Source organism: Trachypithecus francoisi, unplaced genomic scaffold (assembly GCF_009764315.1).
Source record: "Trachypithecus francoisi isolate TF-2019V2 unplaced genomic scaffold, Tfra_2.0 Contig01579, whole genome shotgun sequence".
NCBI classification, from domain to species: domain Eukaryota; kingdom Metazoa; phylum Chordata; class Mammalia; order Primates; family Cercopithecidae; genus Trachypithecus; species Trachypithecus francoisi.
In genome coordinates, this window is record NW_022681442.1 from 28,152,464 (window position 1) to 28,177,194 (window position 24,731).

The following is a 24,731-nucleotide window of genomic DNA, read 5'->3' on the forward strand; positions in this document are numbered from 1 at the left end:
CCAAATTGTGCTCATGCTCTTGTATGCCCGTTTCCCTTAGGTGATAAAATGGTACAGGGTCCTGCTAGAAAACTGAATGAGAGGTTAGTATTGCTTTCCATTCTCTCTCTGTCTGTTCTAAACTCTTAATACTGTAAGCAACTAGAAATTAAGGATTGTATCTATACTGCACCATACTCTATGCAACTAGGTGCCTAATAAGTGCTTTAGACAATAACCAAATATATTCATCACCCAGAGAAAAATAATAATTTTGAGATTTCCCTCAAACCCATTCTTATGTCACACAAAAGTGTCCAGAAGACAAGGCAGATGAGGGTGTGGACGCACAGCCTGGAGGTCTGAACTGCCCACAGACATGCTGTTCGGCTCATGCCTAACTTATTTTAAAAAAATAAGTTTCCAACATTTTCAGCTTTTATTTCAAATAAAAATCCAAATTCTGCCTTCTCTTAAAATTCAAGCAGCAGTAGCCCCAGATATTCCCACCCGACAACAACTGGGCAGGACTGAACAGTCTCAGCCCCATGCGGGCTGGGCATGCACTCCCCAGCTTGTCAGAGTCGAGGCCAGCCACTCCCTACCCACACAGCCAGCTCCATTCCTGCACTATTTATTTGTTTGGCCCTAAAGATAGAGTGCCCATGTAACTTATCACCAGAACCAGAATAGAAATCAGCACTATGAACCACACCAGGACGAGAGGTCTAAACCAGGGGTGTCCTGGATCCATCCAGACATAGGGCCCTCGCTACAGGTATCTGAGTTGGAATTCCCGAACTGGAAGTGTGGGGTTGAAGGGTGCATCATATGAAACCAGGAAAATGGAAGTCAGAAGCAAGCTTACCTTTTTAGCTTTTCTATTCACCAAGTCCTGGTGAAGGGAAACGTGCACTTCCAACTTCAAAAGATCAACATTTAAGATCACAACCTTCTTTTTCTGCCCAGATTCCACCTCCTGCCCTGCAGTGCAGAACCACAGTGTGATTATCCTTCTGGAACAGGGTGAAGGGAGAGCAGCACCTCTCACGTGTAGCTGCTACCCCTTATATCCAAGAAAGCAAAGAGGACACACGTCCTGGGTCCATGAGGGCCATAATTAGGGAAACCAACAGTCTATCGCCCATAGTTCAAGTTCAGGTGGGCCTTAATTTATGTAACCTAATATATAAAAATCTAGATTTACCCAATTGTAACAATTAAAGGATTCGTACCTAAGCTTTTGCATTCACTCAAGGTAGGCATGCCAAAAATCTCTACTGAATCAACTCATCTACCCTAAGTATTTAGAAATTCTATATCCAGGAGAGGGAGCAATGGGCAAAGGGTCCTCCCACCAACCACAGTGGGTAAGACAGAAGCACTCACCTGCGCGATGGTATCTGCTGGCTCTCAGGACCAGGTCGGGCACCGGACCCCCACTGAATACCACAGAGCCATCTTCCAACACCTCCTGCACCACTAGGTCAAGGAACATTCCTGGGGTCATCTCAGCCAGCGTCTGGATCAACACAGAGTCTGCCAGAGACCCGAAGGAAACACGGATTAGTACCATGAAACAACACTCTCACTGTTCTTTTCCTCTGGCAGTGTGCTGTCACCACGGAGGACAGTGGAGCACTGGAACCACTGACAAGGTAAAATCACTTTTTGCAAAAATGTTCGGTATCCACGAAAACTCTTGTCACAGGCAGACAGACCTAAGCCCCTTGCTAATCCTACCTGACCATAATTCATGGGAGTAGCCAACAAATACCAGGAAAATAGGCTTTCTTTCGGTTTCTGAATTTTCACTGTCCCCTCTCAAGCCTCCTGCTATGAAATTCCATTAAAGTTACAACAATCCCACACAATGGTTCAAAGTCTAAGAGGGTCAGAATAATAACCCCTTACAAAGCCTGGCAGGTCCCAGTTCCATTTCATCTGCTGAATAAAGGAATGAAAAGTGAAAAGGTGAGTGAATTCACAACAAATGCAAATATAAAGCCACAGAACTAAGGGAAACTTTGACTCTGGACTGGCAGTGGGGAGAAGGGGACATCTAGGATGCTCGTAATGACCTTTACCTTAAAGGGGTGTAATATAAACATTGATTAAGCTGCACATGTAATAACTATGCACTATGGTCGGGCGCAGCGGCTCACACCTGTAATCCCAGCACTTTGGGAGGCCAGGGCGGGTGGATCACGTGAGGTCAGGACTTCAAGACCAGCCTGGCCAACATGGCAAAACCCTGTCTTCTCTAAAAATACAAAAATTAGCCAGGCATGGTGGCGGGTGCCTGTAATCCCAGCTATTCCAGAGGCTGAGGAAGGAAAATCGCTTGAACCTGGGAGGTAGAAGTTGCAGTGAGCCAAGATCACACCACTGCACCCCAGCCCAGGTGACAGAGTGAGACTCAGCCTCAATAATAATAGTAATAATAATAATAATTGTGCACTTTATGCAGGTCATACTTCCATTAAAAAAAAAAGTTGGCCGGGCGCGGTGGCTCAAGCCTGTAATCCCAGCACTTTGGGAGGCCGAGGCGGGCGGATCACAAGGTCAGGAGATTGAGACCATCCTGGCTAACACGGTGAAACCCCATCTCTACTAAAAAATACAAAAAAACTAGCCGGGCGAGGTGGCGGGCGCCTGTAGTCCCAGCTACTCGGGAGGCTGAGGCAGGAGAATGGCGTGAACCCGGGAGGCGGAGCTTGCAGTGAGCTGAGATCCGGCCAGTGCACTCCAGCTTGGGTGACAGAGCGAGACTCCGTCTCAAAAAAAAAAAAAAGGCCGGGCGCGGTGGCTCACGCCTGTAATCCCAGCACTTTGGGAGGCCGAGACGGGCGGATCACGAGGTCAGGAGATCGAGACCATCCTGGCTAACACGGTGAAACCCCGTCTCTACTAAAAAGTACAAAAAAAAAAAACTAGCCGGGCGACGTGGCGGGCGCCTGTAGTCCCAGCTACTTGGGAGGCTGAGGCAGGAGAATGGCGTAAACCCAGGAGGCGGAGCTTGCAGTGAGCTGAGATCCGGCCATTGCACTCCAGCCTGGGCGGCAGAGCGAGACTCCGTCTCAAAAAAAAAAAAAAAAGTTAACCAAAAAAATTTTTTCTTATGTTCTGGGAAGCCCAGCAACTCACCTAACAACAGGTGTAATTTACAACACATACTCCCACCCCTGGCCTGCCTCCCCTGCCCCACAGGTGCCCCACCTCGGTTGCTCATGAGGCTGCGCACGCCCTGCAGCTCCTCCAGGCACTGACTCAGGAGGAGGAGGCTGGTGGTGGCCAAGTCCCCCAGAGCACAGTCCGACAGCCGCAGTGACAGCAGCATTCGCTGCTTCTCCTCATCCACATTGGTCACCTTTGCTGCTACTGTTTGGCCCTCAACAAAGTGGTCACTTGTGGAGGTTACAAATTTATCACTCATGATCTGAAGAGAAGAACAGGGAGGAGATGAGAAGAGGAAAGGTCTTCATTAAGACAACCCACTTGATGTCCCCAGAAAGGGAGATGTGAGTTGGGAAAATGGGGCCCAGGAAGCTCCTCCAAGCCCTCTCTGAACACAGCTCTACTCCCCTTCCATAAAAACAAAGCTTCCGGATTGGCTGGGAGCAGTGGCTCACGCCTGTAATCCCAGCACTCTGGGAGGCTGAGGCGAGTGAATCACGAGGTCAGGAGTTCCAGACCAGCCTGACCAACATGCTGAAACCCCGACTCTATTAATAATACAAAAATTAGCCAGGAATGGTGGCACGCACCTGCAATCCCAGCTACTTGGGAGGCTGGGGCAGGAGAATCACTTGAATCCGGGAGGCAGACGTTGCAGTGAGCCGAGATTGCACCACTGCACTGCAGCCTGGGCGACAGAGTGAGACTCCATCTCAAAAACAAAAAACAAAAAACAAACAAACAAAAAAACCAGAGCCTCCAGGAGAGGGCACTCAGGCAAGAAGGCACATTCACGGCAAGCCAGGCAGACACCAGGGCTGTCCTCACCCCTAACAACCCACGGGAACCCTCTGCCCCTCACTGGGCTTGTTTCAGGGGCCCTCCCCTCTGCTACCATTTTTAAAATGTTTCTGGCAGGGGATGCAAATGAGATTTTCCCAGGCAAAACACCAGGGAGACAGGCCTACAGAGGGGAAGAAATACTGATGAATGATCTGCGGCAGCAATCAGCTGCACGCCATTTGCTCGACTGTCTTCCATGACTTTGGTGAGTCCCATCCCCGCCCAGGCCCCGGCTGACATGCCAGGCACACCAGGAGGCTCCACTAGGGGACTGCTGGGATTGTTCCCATCTGAAAAGTGCAGGACTCAATGACATGGGGGTGGGGGGCGGTAATAATTTCAAGGACATTCTGGTCCCTTAACACCTGAAAAACCTCAGAAGTCTGCAAAACCTGTACTCAGTAGCTCAGGATGATCAATTTCCCTGTCTAAATGTGCCGAGAATAAAAACAAGTGCAGTTATCTTCACACTGGAGACCAAGGCCTTCAATGTGTAGTGTGGAGTGGGAAAGGAGTTCCTTCCTCCAGATGGTCACACAGCTGGGCAAGAGGAACATGGGCCAAAAGCTCAGCTGCACTCACCCCTCCCAGGTGCCTTTACGTCACACACACCTTAAGTGGTGCCCCTGAAAATCTTTCAAAAGAGTAAAGTATCCTTGGCCGGGTGCAGTAGCTCACACCTGTAATCACAGCACTTTGGGAGGCCAAGGCGGGTGGATCACTTAAGGTCGGGAGTTCAAGACCAACCTGGCCAACATGGTAAAACCCTGTCTCTACCATTAAAAAAAAAAAGCTAGGCATGTTGGTGGGTGCCTGTAATACCAGCTACTTGGAAGGCTGAAGCAGGAAAATCGCTTGAACCCAGGAGGCGGAGGTTACAGTGAGCAGAGATCACACCACTGCAATCCAGCCTGGGAGACAGAACGACACTGTCTCAAAAAAAATAATAAATAAAGAAGAAGAAGAAGAAGAAGAAGAAAATTAAAAAATGAAAAAAAAAGAAAAAAAAACCGGCCCTCAGGTTCTGTGACCTTGTATTTCTCCTCAAAGCCCTTGTACATGGAGTTGAACTTACAGCTTTTGGGGCCAGTCCGCTAAGACCTGAGGGGAACTGGATGAACACGCCATAGTCCTTGATGCTCTTCACAAAACCAATGAGCAGCATTCCAGGATGGATTTCTGAGAAGTTCTTGGGATCCTGGCCACCTTCTACTGTGGAGACCAAGGTCGGCTTCCTGCAAAGAAGCTAGTGGTACTTCATCAAGGAATGTTCCAGAAAGGGCAGATGAAATGTCCATCTCTCCCATCTCCTTTCTCCACAGAGAAAGACAGAACTGCAGGCTGACCTCTGCTCCTACAGTAATTCTCTAAGTGTGCACACCAGCAGCATCAACATTGCCTGAAACCTGGGAGAAATGCAAGTTCTCAAGCACCACCCAGACCTACTGAATTAGAAACTTTGGTGTGGCTCAGCCATCTGCATGGCCCAACTGCACACTACAGCTGAGAATCACGGTTTTATTCCATTCCCGATTCACTAATCTGCAGATTACTAGAGAAGACCAAAAAGGGATGGCTCATCCCCCTGGTCTGACAGCTGGATCAGCCATCACACAATCCTCTACTACTCCCTCTTCACACTGATGAACTCATTTTTCCTCCTCTGCCCGTTTTTACTCCAAGGCGAATGAACTTTACATTCTGTGAGCAGAAGCTCCTTCAAAGCACCTATGCAAAGACCAAAGGGAATATTCCTGAGCCTATAGCCCTGGGGGGAGAAGGCACATAGTGAAAAAAAAAGAGGAAAGGGGGACAGACGCCACCGTATTAATTGTTCTAATCCAAGGGGCAAGCACTGAAAGCCCCCCAAAAACTAGATGTGCTCCCGAGCAGCCCACTGGGCCTCCTTCTCCAGCCCCCTAGAGTCCCCCTCTATGACCTTTCAGGCTACTCCGCCCTGACCAACGGCATCTGCCGGCAGCACTTACTCAGGCCTGCTCTTACTTTCCACAGCACAGGCTTCGTCACTGGTTTGGTTTTGTGGAGATATTTCTGAGGTCAAATAGCTATCTTTTCCCCATGAGGTTTCTAACTAATTTCCCCAGAATTTCCCATCCAAGCGCCCATGGCCCCCCACCTTCCTCTGTTCCACAGATACCAGTCAAGGATACAACATGCCCCTCGCTCTGGCTCAGACACAGGACTCGGTGAAGGATGTCACCTGCCTGGAGCCAATGATGTAACAATGGGCCGTTGGCAACGTGGTCCGACAGATGAGATGTGGGGAGGAAGGCACGGATGTTGTGCGGCAGGACAGCCACCTCCAGCCCATCTTTGGTCTTCTCTAAAACCTTCACATCTACCAACTACCCAGGGAAGAGAAAGACAAAAATAGCACTTGTCATGAACAGAGAACAACCTGGTCTGGATCAGGCAGGGCTTGGAGGCATCAAACTCCGACACCAAGGATCTCTAAGAGGCAGCTTTCTTCCAAACACCACCCACCACCCCAACCACCCAGCATGCATGCACGTGCACATGCACGAGGACTCATGTGTGGACCCGTCACACTCCTCTCTCAAATCCCTCCACAGAGCCCCAGGAAAGCCAGAACCGCAGGCTGGCCCTAGGGACCCAAGAGGAAAGCGGTCAGCAGCCCACTGCTGAAGAGACTCACTGTAACAGGACTTTCGTGGACAGCTTCCATTTGTTCTGACACACAGGAAGGAATGCATATGAGGTCCTCTCTCAAGAACCCCTCTAGCCCCAAAATCTTATCAAGCTACCTCTATCTTTCCACTTCATGGGCTCCAATACACCAAGTGTTAGTGGTGCCCTGCTCTCTGCCACTGTAACATAAAATAGCTTGTCCAGAAAAGTCCAGGTACCTGCCCAATGTTAATGGCTTTTCCTTTCTTCTGACTGTGTCCTGCAGGCTCTTTCTTTGGCTCTGGATCACTCGACAGCTTGAAGGATAAGAGCATCCTCTCTTTGGATGGCTCACAGTTCAACACGGCAACCTTCACCACCTGGCGAGAAACCACACAGGATTGGCCAACTCCTCCCAGCAGACCTTGCAGGCCCTGCAGCATGCCCTCCACTAGTGCTGCAGAGGCCTTGAGAGATCTACCAAGCCTTTGGATCAGATCAGAAGGCAGTGAAAAGAAGAAATGCACTGAGAACTACACAATCTCCCAGGGCAGGCTCTGGGATAAACAGAAGACATAAATAACTTTTCTTGTACCATCCAAGTCTTAAAAATTATTTTTCTCTCTGAGGTGATGGAGATGCTAATTACCCTGGTTTGATCATTACACATTGTAAGCCTGTATTGAAATATCACATGGTGGCCAGGCTTAGTGGCTCAGGCCTGTAATTCCAGCACTTTGAAAGGCCAAGGCGGGCTGACTGCTTGAAGCCAGGAGTTCGAGACCAGCCTGCCCAAAATGGCGAAATCCCATCTCTACTAAAACTACGAAAATTAGCTGGGTGTGCCGGCATATGCCTGTAGTCCCAGCTACTTGGGAGGCTGAAGCTCGAGAATCACTTGAGCCTGGGAGGTGGAGGTTGCAGTGAGCTGAGATCGCGCCATTGCACTCCAGCCTGGGTGACAGAGGGAAACTCTGTCTTGAAAAAAATAAAAAAGAAAAGAAAAGAAAAGAAATATCACATTGTACCCCATTAATATGTACAATTACTATCTATCCATTTAAAGTCGTTTAAAGGAATAAAAAAGTGTTTTTCCCAGTGATACCAAGACTCACTAGTTTTACAGCACTGCCCCCGTGTGGTGACAGTGACCTCACAACAATCTCTGATATGAGAGGCACAGGTTTATCACAGGTCAAGACTGACCTCTTCCATGCATGCCTGAGACCCATCAGCTTGTCAGCTTCTGCTGAACCCGCCAAGGCTTTCTCCCTGTTCTGTTCCCCGTCTCCTCCATTTAGCCGGCTCATACCCACTGCCCCATGTGCTCTCTTCCTCAGCCTCTTAAAGGCAGCCCTACTACTTACTGCTCCTTCATATTTGTGTTTGTGGGGTCACCAAGGGTAGAGGGGACCTGTCTAGGGGAAGGGTTACCTGGCCAGTGTAAAAAACTCTCTCCGGGTCAGGGATATACTCGGTACTGAGCTCATGCTTGGGCACCAGTCCCTGCACATTGTTGTAGAACTTCACAATGCAGCCATAGTCCTTGACCCTGATGATGAAGCCATGTGTCTGCAGACCAGGCTTGGCATCGGCATAGCAGGTAATGACTGGTAGTTTGGACTCAACCAGGGTTTTTTTCAGGGTCATCATCAGCTTCTTGGCTTCAGGGTCACAAAGCAAAACCTAGGGGAGGGACAAAGGCTGTCAAGTTATCTGTTACCATGAGAGCCACTCAGCTGGTCTCTGAGACCTCTTAAACCCAAAAGCCATGGGGCCATTCCCCAAGCACCTGCTATAGCTTTTCCTCTAATCAACTCAGTGGCAGATTCTTCTTGCTTCCTGCTGTATGACAATCTGGAGCATACAAATTACTATTTCACATGTAATTGCTCCCATAAATTGCTGCACACTACCCTCTCCTGACCATGAAGCAACATTCACGGCACCTCTGTGGACTCTTGGTTACACTAACTTCTACACCATCTTGGCTGCTTCCTAGTGGGCTTCGCATCTAGTCTAACAGAACCAGTGATGAACCAATTTACCACCTTAGTACTGCTGTTTATTAGCTATCAAATAAGATGGAGATGCAACTGTCTTTCACCCCCTCAGAAGGTCATCTCCCTAAAGACAGAAAAACTCTGTTTAACTCTTGATCCCACTACTGTAAAATTTTGCACCAATGGGCAATCATTACCTCTGCTGAGTCAATAATGATGAAATAAAATGAATACAGGAAAATCTGACATGCTGAGTACCTGCTCATGGAGCACTCCGTGTGCATCATCATACTGAAGCTTCACAACCCTATGAGGCTTTCCTTGGGATTCAAGCCTTTGTCGTAACTCATCCATGTTTTGGCAGCTTTGCTAGGGCTATTTCTGTGCCTGGAACACACCCTTTGCTCTCCCCAACCTCCCAAATCCTACCTATCCTTTCTAGTTCAAGTGCTACCTCTGCCAGAAATCTAGAAAACATTATTGTCATACAGAGCTGACATTCAAAAACTGGTTCTGCCGTTTATTAGCTGTGTGACTCTGGGCAAGACAGTTGGCTTTCCTAAGCTTTAATTTTCCCACCTGCAAAATGAAAACAATGGTACTTAATTGTTAGGGTTGTTTCAAGGATTAAATGAAATAATGCCTGTCACATGCCTAGCATAGAAACTGGCACAGAATACCTGTTAGTGGCAGTCGCTATCGATAACGTCAACAATTCTGGCTGCTCCAGCCCACCCTCGCCTCCCCTTTCTCAGGTGTGACCACAGCACACCACCTGCACCAAGCCACATGGCAAAAGATCACAGGCTAGCTTGCTCTCTCTTCATGTATGAATATTTTAACTCCCAATTATGCTACACAAAACAGGGACTCACTTTTCTCTTCCCAATGCCAGGTACAGCACTAGACACACTACAGACATTACACACTCACTTTGTGGAAAAAGGCAGAAACTTCAGTTGAGAACCGCTCTCTTCCCATCTAGCCAAAATCCCAAGAGACCCTTCAGGAGGCTCACCCGGCACTTGACCTCATCCCCGATGTGGTACTTCTTCTCCGGATTCTTCATCAGGATGTCAGCCAGGTGCATGGGAGGTACCAGGCCCCTCATCTGCTCGCCTACCTTCACCAGCATCCCATATGACTTTATGGTTAGCACTATGCCCTAGAGAGTCCAAAGATAAGCTGCCTCAATGTCTCAAGAATGGCCTTTCCCCCACCTCTTACAAGGCATGTCACACCTCCCCTTCACAGCCACCTTCCTGGGCTAACTGTGCCTGTTACTCCAGATGGCATATGGGTGAAGCACACACCCCACCCTGAGCTGGATTATTTCATCAGCTTTATTTGTGGGAGCCTTCACATCTTTCTGTGTGAGCATGTGCTTTCTGTGTGCCTTAAAATACATTCCCCAAAGAAAGGGACTATGTCAAGGTGTTCTAAGGAATAAACTCTACATATAAAGGGAGCTGCTCAATTAGAACCAAATGGTTGGAGAGGACAGGTATCTGGAACTGGCTTCTCACTAATATCCCAGGTAGCGCAATAATCACAGGACTAACTTTTGATCTGGTCTACTAACTACCATCAAATCCCAAATCTCAGGATTTATGATCTATTGCCTTTGTGTAGCTGGGTGGTGCTAGTAAGATCTTACCTTGAAATTAATTACGAGTTATCCAAAGAAAAAGAAAGAAATTCTAGTCAGCAGGCAAAGGTAAGGAACATGACATTCAGTGTATTAACACGAGGACTAACAAGCTGACAGTCACCTGTATGTGAACTAAAGAACGCCTGAAACTGAGGGAGTACCTAATTATATACTTGAGGTCTTACCTTTACCACTGCCCCAGGTTCAATGTCATGATATCTAAGGTACTGAGCTTCAATAATAGATCTAGGACAAAGAGAAAACACAGAATTAAATAAACTAGGGCAGAGGTTGCCTAAAATTCAGGGCTACCACAGTCACGCTGGCAAGAAAGAAAACCCTCCCCAAGCACAGCCAGGAGAAACGGAATATGAACATGTACAGGTGCACATCTCTACACCCCTACCTGTTAACGACAGACTTACGTTCGTAGAGAGAGCAAGGCCAGTTCATCCATTTGGCTGTAGTCAATAATTCTACACTTGTGAGTGTTCCCTGGCTTGAAGGCCTCAGGATTGAAGACATTCTTAGAATCCGAGAGATGGCTGAGCTGCAAAGTACCAAGTGATTGAGGACAAGCCAGAGACAATAGGTCTGAGCCAATGAGAACTTACAGCCCATAGAGAGGACTCAACACTAATCATGTACCATTAAAAACAGTACTTTGTTTGCCTGGTTAAGTAATTCTTCACACTAAAAAACTGCTCTTTATCATCACAGAATTTCAGGAAGGTCAGAGAAAGTCCAGAACGTAGGTCAGTCAACTGTGCCTAGTGCCTGTTTTTGTAAATAGAAGTTGTATTGGAATATAGCCATCCGTTCATTTACGTACTGTCTATGGCTGCTTTCAAGCCATAACAACAGCGTTGAACAATTAGGACAGAGACCACAGGACTCACAGCCTAAAGTATTTATGACCTAGCCCTTTAAGAAAATCTCTGCCGGGCCCTGGTCTGGATCCTAACTCATCCTTACACTTAACTATTAACCAAGTATCAGATATGGCAAGCTGGTTCTAAGGCATCCTAACACAGTCAATAGACATTGTTCTAATCACTATGAACAGGAATTAGAACTGCAATATCCAGAAATTCTAAACTAGCATCAAGGGATGAAAGAAGCAGAAATGGCCCCCTGTGCTCCAAAAGTCCTTTCAGTGATAAGATCCCTGACCAAACAAAGAGGCCTCCTTACCCGGGCATATGCCAGAATCCCATCCTTCAGCCTGAAGGTGGCCCCAGCCTTTTTGAAAAAGCCCTGGACAGGAACATCATCCAGCACCGCTCCAAGGTTCTGGCAAGAGAGTCGGGTGAGTGGGCGTCCAGGCTGTAGGAAGATGGGGCGCAGACTCAGGCGCACAACTCTGGTTCGAGGATGGACGCAGAGGATGCAAGCCCTCACCTAGACAAAAGGAAAGGCAGGGTGAGCAGGAGGAGGCGCACAGGAGTACCCTAGAGCAGACCTTCCAGGCATCAAGCCTCTCCACATGCTAACCAGGTATGTGAGAAAACACATCCTTAGTATGTAAGTACTCAAACTGGCTTCCATACTCAAGCAGCATGCAACAAAGTCAAAATGTCCCATAGGGATCATGTCTGACTAAATCAAAGCTTACTCAAGCCAGGTATAGTGGCTCACACTGATAATCCCAGCACTTTGGGATACCGAGGCAGTTGGATCACTTGAGCTCAGGAGTTAGAGACCAGCCTGCACACATAGTGAAACCCTATCTCAACAAAAAATACAAAAATTAGGCCGGGGATCATGGCTCATGCCTGTAATCCCAGCATTTTGGGAGTCTGAGGTGGGCAGATCACTTAAGATCAGGAGTTTGAGATAGCCCAGCCAACATGGCGAAACCTCATCGCTAGTTTTAAAAAACAAAAAGTTAGGCTGGAAGCGGTGGCTCATGCCTGTAATCCCAGCTCTTTGGGAGGCCGACGCAGGCGGATCACGAGGTCAGGAGATCAAGGCCATCCTGGCTAACACAGTGAAACCCCGTCTCTACTAAAAATACAAAAAAAAAAAACCCAGCAGTGAGCTGGATGTGGTGGCACGCGCCTGTAATCCCAGCTACTCAAAAGGCTGAAGCAGGAGAATCGCTTGAACCCAGGAGGCGGAGGCTGCAGTGAGCTGAGATAGCGCCACTGCACTCCAGCCTGGGCGACAGAGCAAGACTCTGTCTCAAAAAAAAAAATAGCTGGGCATGGTGGCACGTACCTGTACTTCCAGCTACTCAGGAGGCTGAGGCACAAGAATCACTTGAAATGGGAGGCAGACATTGCAGTGAGCCAAGACTGTGCCACTGCACTCCAGCCTGGGTGACGAAGTGAGACTTAGTCTCAAAAAAAAAAAAGAAAAAAAAAAATTAGCCAAGCACGGTGGCATGCACCATTTGGGAGGCTGAAGCAGGAGAATCACCTGAGTGAGCCCAGGAGATCAAGGCTGCAATGAGTGATGATCATGCCACTGCACTCCAGCCTGGGTGACAGAGTGAGACCCTGTCTCAAAAAATAATAATAAAATAAATACATAACAATTAGCAGGAAAGTTTACTCAAGGCCGGAAAACTATGTACCAGATGTCCCCTCAACACCAAGGAGCTAATATATCTGTAATACAACAGAAACCATGCACTGGCTCCTCTGAAACTAACAGAAAAAGCCTGATCTCTTCACGACATGAAAACATGTAAAATGTCTCAATTCCACACACGAATGATTATAGGGAGAAAAAAAATTACTAAAAAGAGGTTTAGGAAAATATTAACAGTATTATCACTAGGTAGTATAAAACCCTCATTTCACTTAAAAAAAAAAAAATTCTCAGCTAGTTGCAGTAGCTCAAGCCTATAATCCCAGCACTTTAGGAGGCCTAGGCAGGAGGATCGTTTGAGCCCAGGTGTTTAAGACCAGCCTGGGCAACACAGCGAGACCCCATCTCTACAAAAAATAGAAAAAAATTAGCTGGCTGTGGTGGCATGCATCTGTAGTCCCAGCTACTCAGGAGGCTGAGGTGGGAGGATTGCCAGAACCCGGGAGGCTGAGGTTGCAATTAACCGTGATCATGCCATTGTACTACACTCAGGGCAACAGTGTGTGACCTTGTCTCGAAAAATAAATAAATAAATAAATTCTCTATAGCATACATTACTATTTAAAAAAAGAAATCATTTTAGAATTCTAAAAAATTCTGAATAACATATATTAGGATTTTCTTCCCAAATATCCATGTTCATTGTAGAAAACTTGAATATTTAAATACAAGTGGAGCCAGGTGTTGTGGCTCATACCTGTAATCCCAGCACTTCGGGAGGCAAAGGTGGGGGACTCCTTGAGCCCAGGAGTTCAAAACCATCCTGGGCAACATGGCGAGACCTTGCCTCTACAATTTTTTTTTTTTTTTGAAACAGAGTCTTGCTCTGTTGCCCAGGCTGGAGTGCAGTGATGCAATCTCGGCTCACTGCAACCTCTGCCTCCCGGGTTCAAGCAATTCTCCTGCCTCAGTCTCCTAATTAGCTGGGACTACAGGTACATACCACCAGGTCTGGCTAATTTTTTTTTATTATTTTTAGTACAGACAAGGTTTCACCATGCTGGCCAGGCTGGCTTTGAACTCCTGACCTTGTGATTGTCCCTCCTCGGCCTACCAAAGTGCTAGGATTATAGGCGTGAGCCACCACACCTGGCCTACAAATTTTTTTTTAATTAGCCAGGCATCATAGTACACATCTGTGGTCCCAACTACTCTGAGATCAATTGAGCCCAGGAGATTGAAGCTGCAGTGAGCCGTGTTTGCGCTACTGCACTCCAGCCTGGGTGACAGAGTGAGACCCTGTCTAAAAAAAAAAGAAGAGAAAAAAAGAAAAGAACAGAACAGAAAAATCACCCAAAGTTCATCACTATTAACACCTGACTGCATAATCTTCCAGTATCTTAACCAGTGGTACTTTTCAAAATATTTTTTCAAAATTGCATCTATACTACTCATAGAACTTTTAAAATCACCTTTTGCTGTTTAAACGTATCTTATTGTCCTATGTTAAATATTCTTCTAAACAACTTTAAATTAGAAAAACAAAAAATTAGTAATACCAAAGGAAAAAAAAATCAAACTACATGGAAGACTATGAAGTAAAAACCAAAAGTTGCCTTCTTTTCCACCTGCTCCTTCTCTAATTTCAGTTCGGCCCCTGGGAGTTTCTTAGTTTCCATAACATTTTTTTTTTTTTTTGAAATGGAGTCTCGCTCTGTTGCCTAGGCTGGAGTACAGTGGCACAATCTCAGCTCACTGCAACCTCAGGCTCCTGGGTTCAAGCGATTCTCCTGCCTCACGTTCCTGAGTAGCGGGAACTACAGGCATATACCACCACGTCCGGCTAATTTTTGTATTTTTAGTAGAGACAGGGTTTCACCATGTTGGCCAGGCTGGTCTTGAACTCCTGACCTTAAGTGATCTGCCCACCTCACCTCCCAAAGTGTTGGGATTACAAGCATATGAGCCACTGTGTCTGGCCTCCATTAACACTTTTCATTATTCCTCTCGTCTCCTCTCTGTACACCTGCATGCATGCAGTCCTAGGTCCTCCCTGTAGCTAGCTGTGATACTGGACAGCAAATGGACCACAATTGGAATCAAGAAAATACAGGTTCAACATTTCTTACTGCCTGATTTGAGAAATATGTTCCAGCTTTCTTGGGATCCAGGTGCATAAAATCAACCACGCCCGTGAAGAATGTGAGGAAGTTTAGTGTAAGGCCAAATGGAGTCACCTAGAAATAAACAGAACAAGTTATGAAAAAAAGTTCTTTGAAAGAACCAGGAATGTGAGACACTGCTCACAGTAAACACTCAATGCCACATTATCCCTAACTGTGTCTCTCTCCTCCCCCAACTAACTCTTATCAATCTTTTCTTCCTATAAAACTAACTGACAGAACAATTCCTGCACTGGCTGTTTCCTTCTTAGTAGGCTCACCTCCCTTCCAGCTAAGAGAGGACATCAATCCTTCCACTCTCTGGGAGTCCTCCATAGAGTGGAAGGAGCTTTGTACATGTATCCTTGGGGAACTGCCAGCCTGACAACTGGAATAGATTGTTACTTACATACTTGCCCAGTATAGGAAGGTAAAACTCAAAGGCTTGCAAAAGGGAGATACTGACCACAAGCAAGCCAAGTCACCCTACAGAGTCAACAAAAAGCTAAAAGTGACAATCCCCTCAAAAGATAGTGATGAGGGAGATGAATGAAATCAAGAGAACTGGCCGGGCGCGGTGGCTCAAGCCTGTAATCCCAGCACTTTGGGAGGCCGAGACGGGTGGATCACAAGGTCAGGAGATCGAGACCATCCTGGCTAACACGGTGAAACCCCGTCTCTACTAAAAAATACAAAAAATTAGCCGGGCGAGATGGCGGGCACCTGTAGTCCCAGCTACTCGGGAGGCTGAGGCAGGAGAATGGCGTAAACCCGGGAGGCGGAGCTTGCAGTGAGCCGAGATCACGCCACTGCACTCCAGCCTGGGTGACAGAGCGAGACTCCGTCTCAAAAAAAAAAAAAAAAAAAAAGAGAACTAAGTCCTCTCTCTTACCTCCCCGCAAAATACGAAACCTATTCTCTGGGAAAACTGTTACCAGAATCAAAAAACAGGAAAAGTGCAAATTCTGAAAATGTCAATTAAATTCTAAATATCACATAAATATCCAGCCCCTTTCTCGTACTCATTCTCAGGCAGCCAGGCTTAGACCCTCTTGGGTGGAGATTGTCCGATCCTTTCTAGAGAAATCTAACATGCCAGAGAAGACCTATAACAATCACATTATGAGATTGTCCAAATTAAATCTGCTAGTCCTGTTCCTGACAGGAAAGTTAAATAGTCACCAAGAAGCTGGGTGCGGTGGCTCATGCCTATAATCCTAGCACTCTGGGAGCTGAGGCAGGTGGATCACCTGAGCTCAGGAGTTTGAGACCAGCCTGGCCAACACAGTGAAACCCTGTCTCTACAAAAATACAAAAATTAGCTGGGCGTGGTGGTGGATGCCTGTAGTCCCAGCTACTCAGGAGGCTAACGCAAGAGAATCACTTGAACCTGGATGGTGGAGGTTGCAATGAGCTGAGATCATGCCACCGCACTCCAGCCCAGGTGACAGAGCAAGACTCTGTCTCAAAAACAATAATTATCATAAAAATTATAAAAATTTAAAAAACAGTCAACAATCCCACACAGGCACACAGACTTGCTCACAGTTTTTTTAGCACCTCACTCATAATACGGCAATCTAAACAAAAACTTTCTAGAGAATTGGAAGTTAAAGTTGAGAGGCTCTCCCAGGATGCTTCTGGATAATGTGCCACACTAAAACGAGGAAGTAAACCAAAAAGAAGAACACATGGGACCAAAGAAGGCTCCAAGAGAGATAGAGGAGAGAGCAGAAGGGAAGTCCTAGGATACTGGCTATGCAGCAGCCCTACAGAGCAACTAGTCCATCCTAGAGCAGGAGGACATCAAAAAGGGTTCTAGGTGGGAGGAAAAAGAAACTAGTAGTTTACTTAAAGGGTTTGAAAGCATGCAGAATTGTAGCGAGATGAAAATAAGTTGAGGGTATAGGAAAAAATGTTGATAGAAAAAGAATTTCGCAAATGACAAAAACAAAGCTGACTGCCACCTCCAAGAGAAAAAAAAGCTGTTCAAGAAGGTCATAGTAGGCCAGGTATGATGGCTCACACCTGTAATCACAGCATTTGGGGAGGCCCAGACAGGTGGATCACTTGAGGTCAGGAGTTTGACACCAACCTAGCCAACATGGTGAAACCCTGTCTCTACTAAAAATACAAAAATCAGCCAGGTGTGGTAGTGCATGCCTGTAGTCCCAGCTACTTGGGAGGTTGAGGCAGGGGGATCACTTGAACCTGGGAGGCAGAGGCTGCAGTGACCTAAGATCGTGCCACACTGCATGCCAGCCTGAGCAACAGGGTGAGACTCTGTCTCAAAAAAAAAAAAAAAAAAAAAGGAAAGTCATGCTGGTATGCTGGGCGAGGTCACTCACGCCTGTAATCCCAGCACTTTGGGAGGCCAGGATGGGAGGATCACTTGAGCTCAGGAGTTCAACACCAGCCTGGGCAACATAGTGAGACTTTATTTCTACAAAATATATATGTTTTAATGAAAAAAAGAGAGACCCAAATGTTTTCTAGCTTGATAAAAAGTTAAAACTCAATGCCTAAGATTGAAAAATCAAGAGATACCAGCAGAAACTTATTACTCAAAAATATGGAAATTTCAAAACATAAGCTAAAAGAGTTAAAGATCGGGGTTATGATGGATAAGTTCTTCATTATAAACCTTTTAATTCCATTTGACCCTTTAGATCAGCACCATCCAACAGAAATACAATGCTAGCCACACATGTAATTTTAAGTTTTCCAGCAATCACATTTTAGAAACTACAAAGAAACAAAAGACATTTTAGTATAGTTTTTTTAACCTAATATAGCCGACATATTATCATTTCAACATGTGGCACTGGCCACATCTGAAGTGCTCAATGGGCATAAGTGACTAGTGACTACCCTTATCAGACAGTAGTTTTAGACCATATGCATGTAATATTTTAAAAAGAATTATTTTTGTTTTAAAAAGTAGTAGTAGCAATGAACAGCTTACCTTCTGCACCTGAGCTTTGACCACCAGTCCTGGTAGTAAGTTATTAAGGGTCCAGCTCTGCTCTTCAGTAGCAATGGCAGTAGAAACCTCTGAGTGACCAACAGACAGACTAACAACTCCTCCGTTGCCTTTCACCTTTTCAATGATGCAGTTCAGGTACTGACCCACCTTTAGTTTAGCACCTGAAAGCCCAGATCCAGACCCCAAAAGAAAAAATGTCTCTATGAGAAGGACTTTTAACATGGGCCCAAGTAATACTTGAAGAGACCCATGGCCTACCTGCCCAATTAGCATCGATTACTCCCCACATTCCCAATCTCTAAGGTGCCAACTACAAGAAGGAAATGAAGTTCTCCTAACTGATCTGGAATTCAATTACCATACAAAAATATGAACATCTCAACAAGCCAGGAGATTGCTGGTTCAGAAGCCATGGGGGCCCAAATTGCAGTGGAATCTTCCAGGTGAGAAAAACTGACACTGTTCCATCAGATCTTAGTGAGACCCTGCCACTCGTTGGCCCTTCATACATCTTTCCTTTCCTATTAACTAGGATTAAGTGCTGGTTTAACCAAAGCCATAGCACCTTCAGGGTCACCATTCTGTCATGTCACTCATCAAAATGGCACTTAAATATAATCCCCACATGTACCACCTCACCACCAGGTACTGGCTCCTTTTCTTGCCCTCACCTTTGTTCTTCTGTCTGATGTACTCCTGGGCTTTCAGCAGTGGCAGAAAAGCTCTGGTCCCATCAACACCAATGTCCACTAAGTAGCCATGGTCTTCCAGGCTGGATACGGTACCTGTAAGTAGCTGGGGAAGAGAAAGTAGTCCCAAAAGTTCCAATTCAAAGGTAACAGGACACACAACAAACGTCCAAACTTGAATGCTCCTGCCACTAAGCTCCCACTCTGCCACTATCCCACCCCCACGTTTAACTTTAAGCCACAGTCCCACTAGACAGCAGACATCAAATTCAATACTCCCAGGCTTGAAGGATCTGACGGTTGCCAGGCAATGAGGAATGTTTAACACAGCTGAATGATGGAACAATATAGAAGAATCTCTTGCCTCGAGTGCTTTCAAAAGATAGCAGACTTTCGGCCGGGCACGGTGGCTCATGCCTGTAATCCCAGCATTTTGGAAGGCTGAGGCAGACAGATCACTTGAGGTCAGGAGTTTGAGACCAGCCTGGCCAACATGGTGAAATCCCGTCTCTATTAAAAATACAAACATTAGCCAGGCATGGCACCTGTAATCCCTGCTTCAGGAGGCTGAGGCAGAAGAATTGCTTAAACCCAGGAGACAGAGGTTGCAGTGAGAAGAGATCATGCCACTGCACTCCAGCCTGGGCAAGAATGAGACTGTCTTTTAAAAAAAAAAGATAGCAGACTTTCACGTTATGCAAAGAGAGATGAACTGCTTGACCCTGCAAGGGCGCTCCCAGAACCAGGACTACTAAGAGAATCCAGTACTACCCTTCTAACTGTCATAGGATGTCTCTTCTGAGCACCTCCAACACATTAAAAAAATACTGCTGGCAGGGCGTGGTGGCTCATGCCGGTAATCCCAGCACTTTGGGAGGCTGAGGCGGGTGGATCACCTGAGGTGAGGAGTTCAAAACCAACGTGGACAACATGGTGAAACCCCGTCTCTCCTAAAAATAAAAAAAATTAGTCAGGTGTGGTGGTACACACCTGTAATCCCAGCTACCGGAGAGGCTGAGGCAGGAGAACTGCTTGAACCCAGGAGGTGGAGGTTGCAGTAAGCCAGGATCACGCCATTGCACTCCAGCCTGGGCAACAAAGCAAGACTCCATCTCAAAAAAAGAAAAAAAAAAATGCCAATCTCCTTTATATTACAAGGCAAGTAGTGTGGCTCTGAAACTTACTAGCGCTTTGGTCTTTGGTAAGTTACTTAAACCTTTCTGAGTCCATTTTGCCAAATGTATAAGGCATAGTATCTACCTGCCTCACAGGGTTGCTGTAAGAATTTCATCAAAGTGCCCAAAATGTCACCTGTCATATAGTAGGCTCTTGACACTTGTCAATTTCCTGCAACTTAACTTACTTTTATTCCCTTTTTATCCAACTAAATCCTACCAAACTTTCTAGGCCTTTCCTAAATCCTACTGCTTCTAACCAACATTGCAAAGATCATATTGATCTCTGTCCTCTTAATTACAAGAGTACTTACATTATCCATATGAGTGTAAGTTTACCCTTTTGTACCTACCAGACTTGGAGGCTCTGAGCCAGGACTAACATCTCCCGAATATCCACAGGACTGAACACAAAGTAATGAGATACCCACTAATACAGCTGATAGACTAACTTCTCTGACTACCCCGTCACCTGCTCTCAGACAGCAGCTTTCAAGCATTCTATACAAATGCTAGAAGCCTTTGTAAAAGACTGAATGTGCAAGGAAGTTTCAGTAAGTAAGGCACTATGAGGAACTCCTCACCATCACCAAGTCCCCTGCTAAGGCTTCCAGGGGGCATTTTTCTTTGCCACCAGTGAGATTTGGACTTGCTTAGCCAGGCAAGGTGGTTCACGCCTGTAATTCCAGCACTTTGGGAGACCGAGGTTGGGAGTTCGACACCAGCCTGACCAACACGGAGAAACTCAGTCTCTACTAAAAATATAAAATTACCTGGGCATGGTGACGCATGCCTGTAATCCTGGCTACTCAGGAGGCTGAGGCAGGAGAATCGCTTGAACCCGGGAGGTGGAGGTTGTGGTGAGCCAAGATCACACCATTGCTCTCCAGCCCGGGCAACAACAGCGAAACTCTGACTCAAAACAAAAGAAATTTGGACTTGATTTCTCTTTTCTCTTCTCCAATGTAATGATTAGGTTCAAGTCTTCAATGTCCATTACGTATCCAAAGAACCCAAGAGACCTTCCTTCCAGAAAAAGACCCACTCCTATGTGTAACAGTTAAGCTGAGAGGAAAAGTGGCCTAGACCATGCTCCCTAGGAGGCAGGAAGAAGGCACATTGCCCACTCCTCCTCCCTGACCCTAGATACCTACCATGCCAGGCTTCAGGGCCTCAGCACTCAGCACTCTGTTGACATTTTTGGGGTTCAGAGACAGCTTGACACTCTTCTTACCCCTGTCTGTGATGCCCAGACTGCTCACCACACATCTTACCAGCATTCCAGGTGAGAAGAGTTCAGGCAAGTGAAGTAGGTCCTGCATAACACAAATGAGAAAGAGCTGATACACACCCTTCTCCTGAACCAAAACTCCATTACCCAGCCTTGGCTCAGTGCCTTCTCATCCTCAGACGCCAAAGAACCCAAAAGGTAGGTGAGGAATAACCCCCGCATCCACAAAGGAAGTTGGGTCTGTGGCCTAGCCACAGTCTTGAATTTCAGCATAAGGCCTTCAAATATTTCTACATAACTGGCATGTAAAATGACACGTCAAAAGAGTTGTCTACACTTTCTGCCTCTACTTCATCTCTTACTCACTCTTCGGCTCACTGCCATCTGTTTTCCACCCCTCTTACTCTACCACTTTATCTCCCCATAGAACTACCAATGAGTTCCATATTGCTACATCCAGTGGTCAGTTTTGCAGTCTATCTCTTACATGACCATTAAAAAGCACTTGAGGGTTGGGCACAGTGGCTCACGCCTGTAATCCCAGCACTTTGGGAGGCCAAGGCGGGCAGATCACCTGAGGTCAGGAGTTTGAGATCAGCCTGGCCAACATGGTAAAACCCTATCTCTACTAAAAATACAAAAATTAGCTGGGTGTGGTGACGTTTGCCTGAAATCCCAGCTACTCAGGAGGCTGAGGCAGGAGAATTGCTTGAACCTGGGAGTTGGAGGTTGCAGTGGGCTGAGATCATGCCACTGCATTCCAGCCTGGGTGAAAGAGTGAGACTCCATCTCAAAAAAAAAAAAAAAAAAAAAAATTATAGGTCAGGCATGGTGGCTCACACCTATAATCCCAACACTCTGGGAGGCCGAGGCGGATGGATCATTTGAGGTCAGGAGTTCGAGACCAGCCTGGCCAACATGGTGAAACCCTCTCTCTACTGAAAATACAAAAATTAGCTGGGTGCGGTGGCAGGCACCTGCAATCCCAGCTACTGGGAAGGCTGAGGCAGGAGAATCGCTTGAACCCAGGAGAAGGAGGTTTCAGTGAGCTGAGATCATACCACTGCACTCCAGCCTGGGCAACAGAGTGAGACTCTGTCTCAAAAACTGAAAAATCATGATCATCTCTGCCAATCCAGGGCCCCTTCAGGGTTTCCTATCTCAGGATGTCATGACCAAGTATCAAATCATGCACCACAGAAACCTAGAACTCAGCCCTGACACCTCTATCTGCCCCACCACCCATATTGAATCTATCACCAAGCAATGACTTTGCCTCCTCAGTCCTCAGGAAATCCTGAACCCAGGTCACCATCAATCTCAGGACGTGAACGACCACAAGAGCCTCCTAACGTGTCTCTAAGGAACTTCTCATGCCTCGTCAATCTACACGCTATGCCACATGTCACCGACCCCAATGAGAACATTTCAAGGACTTCCCATTGATTCTAGAATTTAAAAACAATACTTAAAATGGCTGCATATGCCCTGGCCCCCACTCAGGATCTCCTGCCCATCTCACATCACAGTCTCTTTTGTTCTCCTTACCTAGCCATACTAGCCTTCTCTCTGTTATATATCACATTGCTTCTGCCTGAACGCCATTCCTTCTTTACCTAGGGAACCCTCATTCTTTAGATCTCAGCTTAAGCATCCCTTTCTCAACAACTTAGTCAAAAATTCCTTTATAATAAACTCTCATGGGACCTTGCACCTTCCCTTCTTAGCACCTGGCAAAATTGTAATTTTAAATCTATTTGCGTTCCACTTATTTTCAATAGCAGGCTTCATTCGGATTTCCCTTACCTTCAGAGGTTGTTCTTGTGTCACCTGCTCATTCAGCTTTTTGGTGTAGGCATCACAGATTTCAGTGACTTGTACAAACCCCTGGAGGCCGTTGGGGAGACTAATCACCAGTTCCAGTTCATTCACCTCTTTTACACAACCCAGAATCCGCATTCCCTCACATAGGGACTAGAAGAGAAAAAGTGAAATGTGTACAATAAGGACGGGAACAACAACAGGAAAGGTTGGAAGGTCTGGCTTCTAGTCTCAATTTAAAAGCTATGAGGCTGAGCACAGTGGCTTACGCCTATAATTCCAATACTCTGGGTGGCCAAGGCAGGAGGACTGCCTGAGCTCAGGAGTTCCAGACCAGCCTGGGCAACATAGTTTCTACAAAAAAAAAAAGATTAGCCAGGCATAGTGGTGCACGCCTGTAGTCGCAGGTACTCTGAGGTGAGTGGATCGCTTGAGCCAGGAGGTTGAGTCTGCAGTGAGCCGTGATCACACCGCTATACTGCAGCCTTGGCAAGAAAGTGACACCCTATCTCAAAAAAAAAGATGAAAAATAGGCCGTGCATGGTGACTCACGCCTGTAATCCCGAAACTTTGGGAGGCCGAGGCGGGTGGATTACCTGAGGTCAGGAGTTCGAGAGAGCAGCCTGGCCAACATGGCAAAACCCCGTCTCTACTAAAAAATACAAAAATTAGCCGGGCATGGTGGCAGGTGCCTGTAATTCCAGCTACTCAGGAGGCTGAGGCAAGAGAATCAGTTGAACCTGGGAGGCAGAGGTTGCAATGAACTGAGATCACGCCACTGCACTCCAGCCTGGGCAACAAGAGTGAAACTCTCTCTCGAAAATAAAAAATAAAAATAAATAAATAAATAAAAACCTACAGGAATTTTATAAGTGAAAAGAAATACACATGTGGACATATCAGTGAACTTCTCAAATATCTAACAGAGCACTGTGAAAGGTCTAGATTATACAAGTGTTAACAGCACTGGGATACTGGAGGACACCTTTGCCTTTTACCTTATTCTGAGCAACCCAAATTCAAATGCCTGGTAGACAACACAATGAAGGAAGCCAGCTAGCTAGTGGAGATAGTGGCAGTCTGGAGTGACCATGCCAGGTCTAAAGGGCACAACCACTACCCAGCTCCTTGTCATTACAAACATGAGGGAATATGGGCCTTGTGCTTACATGAAAAATTTTTTCAGGCAAAAAAAATTGTAGTTTTCAGCCAGGCGCAGTGGTTCACGCCTGTAATCCCAGCACTTTGGGAGGCCAAGGCGGGCGGATCACAAGGTCAGGAGATTGAGACCATCCTGCCTAACATGGTGAAGCCCTGTCTCTACCAAAAATACAAAAACTTAGCCGTGCGTGGTGGCGGGCGCCCGTAGTCCCAGCTACTCGGGAGGCTGAGGCAGGAGAATGGTGTGAACCTGGGAAGTGGAGCTTGCAGTGAGCAGAGCAGAAAAGGCGCCACTGCACTCCAGTCTGGGCAACAGTGTGAGACTCTGTCTCAAATAAAAAAATTTTTAGTTTTCTAATGCTGGCTCCAAGTCTAACAATTTTTTTTAAAGTATCATATAGGACAAAATACTGACTCTGAATCTAGCCAAATCTAAATGTTCCCCTTCAAAGTTATTTAACTTCTTTTCTTTTTTACAGCTAACATATATTGGTGTTATCATCTAAAAATGTAAGAAGGCTGGGCACAGTGGCTCACTCCTGTAATTCCAGCACTTTGGGAGGCCAAGGCAGGTGGATCACGAGGTCAGGAGTTCCAGACCAGCCTGACCAACACGGTGAAACCCCATCTCTCTTAAAAATACAAAAATTAGCTGGGTGTAGTGGCGCG

General features: G+C 46.4%; 1 protein-coding gene across 3 annotated transcripts in view; it reads right to left on the reverse strand.

Moving 5' to 3' along the window:
* PDCD11 (programmed cell death 11) overlaps positions 1–24,731 on the reverse strand; it is a 53,669-nt gene that overhangs the window by 23,821 nt on the left and 5,117 nt on the right. For 2 of the 3 annotated variants that reach the window (XM_033183909.1, XM_033183903.1), the window contains exons 4-19: positions 22,887–23,054; positions 21,004–21,165; positions 18,657–18,780; positions 17,965–18,146; positions 14,967–15,074; positions 11,497–11,703; positions 10,728–10,852; positions 10,488–10,548; positions 9,670–9,816; positions 8,083–8,334; positions 6,888–7,028; positions 6,171–6,365; positions 5,075–5,245; positions 3,199–3,418; positions 1,369–1,518; positions 848–963 (exon numbers count right to left, since the gene is read on the reverse strand). In XM_033183909.1, the coding sequence (XP_033039800.1) occupies positions 848–963; positions 1,369–1,518; positions 3,199–3,418; positions 5,075–5,245; positions 6,171–6,365; positions 6,888–7,028; positions 8,083–8,334; positions 9,670–9,816; positions 10,488–10,548; positions 10,728–10,852; positions 11,497–11,703; positions 14,967–15,074; positions 17,965–18,146; positions 18,657–18,780; positions 21,004–21,165; positions 22,887–23,054 (2,529 nt within the window). The remainder of the gene's footprint in view (positions 1–847; positions 964–1,368; positions 1,519–3,198; positions 3,419–5,074; positions 5,246–6,170; positions 6,366–6,887; positions 7,029–8,082; positions 8,335–9,669; positions 9,817–10,487; positions 10,549–10,727; positions 10,853–11,496; positions 11,704–14,966; positions 15,075–17,964; positions 18,147–18,656; positions 18,781–21,003; positions 21,166–22,886; positions 23,055–24,731) is intronic. The other variant, XM_033183918.1, reaches the window with a different exon arrangement.